Source organism: Saprolegnia diclina (assembly GCF_000281045.1).
Source record: "Saprolegnia diclina VS20 unplaced genomic scaffold supercont1.21, whole genome shotgun sequence".
NCBI classification, from domain to species: domain Eukaryota; phylum Oomycota; class Saprolegniomycetes; order Saprolegniales; family Saprolegniaceae; genus Saprolegnia; species Saprolegnia diclina.
In genome coordinates this window covers 536502-537823 of record NW_008246088.1, presented here as the reverse complement: position 1 = coordinate 537823, position 1322 = coordinate 536502, and the positions used below count along the sequence as shown (strand labels likewise).

At 56.4% G+C, this 1322-nt stretch overlaps 1 protein-coding gene across 1 annotated transcript; it reads right to left on the bottom strand.

Moving 5' to 3' along the window:
- Positions 1-80: 80 nt before the first annotated feature.
- On the bottom strand, positions 81-903 carry SDRG_07438 (hypothetical protein). Its single transcript, XM_008613271.1, has 2 exons — positions 701-903; positions 81-653 (listed from the first exon to the last, which is right to left on the bottom strand). Exons 1-2 carry the CDS (start codon positions 857-859, stop codon positions 219-221), a joined length of 594 nt encoding a protein of 197 aa, XP_008611493.1. The 5' UTR covers positions 860-903; the 3' UTR covers positions 81-218.
- Between the last annotated feature and the right edge of the window lie 419 nt (positions 904-1322).

Sequence of the window (1322 nt, the reverse complement as noted above, 5' to 3'; positions counted from 1 at the left end):
GGGGCCGCATCGCTCCACCGGCGCCGTTGCGCCGCGTGTTTCAGTAAGGTTGTCGACCAACACGATGATCGTTTATCCCACTGAACCGGCATTTTCTCTAACGTTAGCCAGCTTATCTGCGAACGGTTTGCAATGGAAGCGTCGATCCGCACACTAGACAGCTCTGCAAACAACGTCATCTCTCGGGATAAAGTTAAACGGCATGTTGGTCGACGCGCTTAAAGGAAGACGCGGCGCAATGGCGCCGGTGGGGCGTGGCGGTCATTCGGGTGGACGTTGTGGCTCAAGGTCACATGGTACGTCTCGGCCAAGCAATTGTCGCGCGGCACGGCCGCCATGGCCGCCTGGATGAACGGATGGACTTCAACATCGTGCAGCGCTGCCGTGATGGCCCCGTATTCTTCAACGGTGTTGGGCGCGATCCACCCTGGCGCCACGCGGTCGTCGTTGGCGTTCGGCTTGAGTTTCTCGAGCAGATCTGTCGTGAACGAATCGAACGAGACGTTCGGAGGATGCGTCTTCAACCAGACGGGGAGGGCAAGGTTGCCGGTTGCTGGAGCGTTGATTGCTGCGAGGAACGCTGGCATGTCCATGTCGTTCCACTTGAACAGAAGGGCGAGGCCTGGCTCGGCGACCTCCGAGTCCTCTTCCACCTAGAGAGAGATGGGGAGTCTCGTGCATGTCGGGAAGGAAGACGTACCTCCGGAAGGGCCTCATCGTCGAGGTCCATGTTGTAGTCGGCCATGTCCACGGTCTTCTTTGCGGGCGTCGTCGCCGACGTCTCTTCGTCCGGCGCTTGCATCTTGCCGACGGTAGCTTCCTTCGCGAGGAAGCGCATCGAGCGATGGGGCGTGTCCATGCTTGCTTGGCGCTTGAAGGTAGATGTGCCGTGGCTGTCTTGTTGGGAAATGGATCTTTCAATACCTTTTTGCAGGTATATTAATTGATACAGGCTCCAAATACCTTGGTCAGACTGCATTTGACAGCTTATGTATTTTAGGAGGTAATTTCTACAATCACAGCGCTGCGGGGTCCGACCACTGAATCGAAGTATCAAGATTGGCACCATAAACTGGAGAGAATTGACGCCGCGTGCTTGAAGCAGTCCGAAGAGCGTCTTGGGAAAGCTGTGATTGCATTACACTGCAAGAAACGCGCTGAATCTGGAGGTGTGGCGATGTGTAGCTCACCAGCGCCGTGTTTTCGTGGCCAATGATGTCTTCATAGGGGTCGTGTGGCTGGCTGCTGAACACGACCCCTACGAAGAAATCATTGACGGGCGCAACCCAAGGCGGGCCGACAGCAATCTACAAGGAGTGCTG

Excerpts from the sequence above, each read along its gene's own strand:
- SDRG_07438 (XM_008613271.1), bottom strand. The coding sequence starts at position 859 with ATGGACACGCCCCATCGCTCGATGCGCTTCCTCGCGAAGGAAGCTACC. Across the intron at positions 654-700 it reads ACGATGAGGCCCTTCCGGAG|GTGGAAGAGGACTCGGAGGT; the intron begins GTACGTCTTCCT and ends ATCTCTCTCTAG.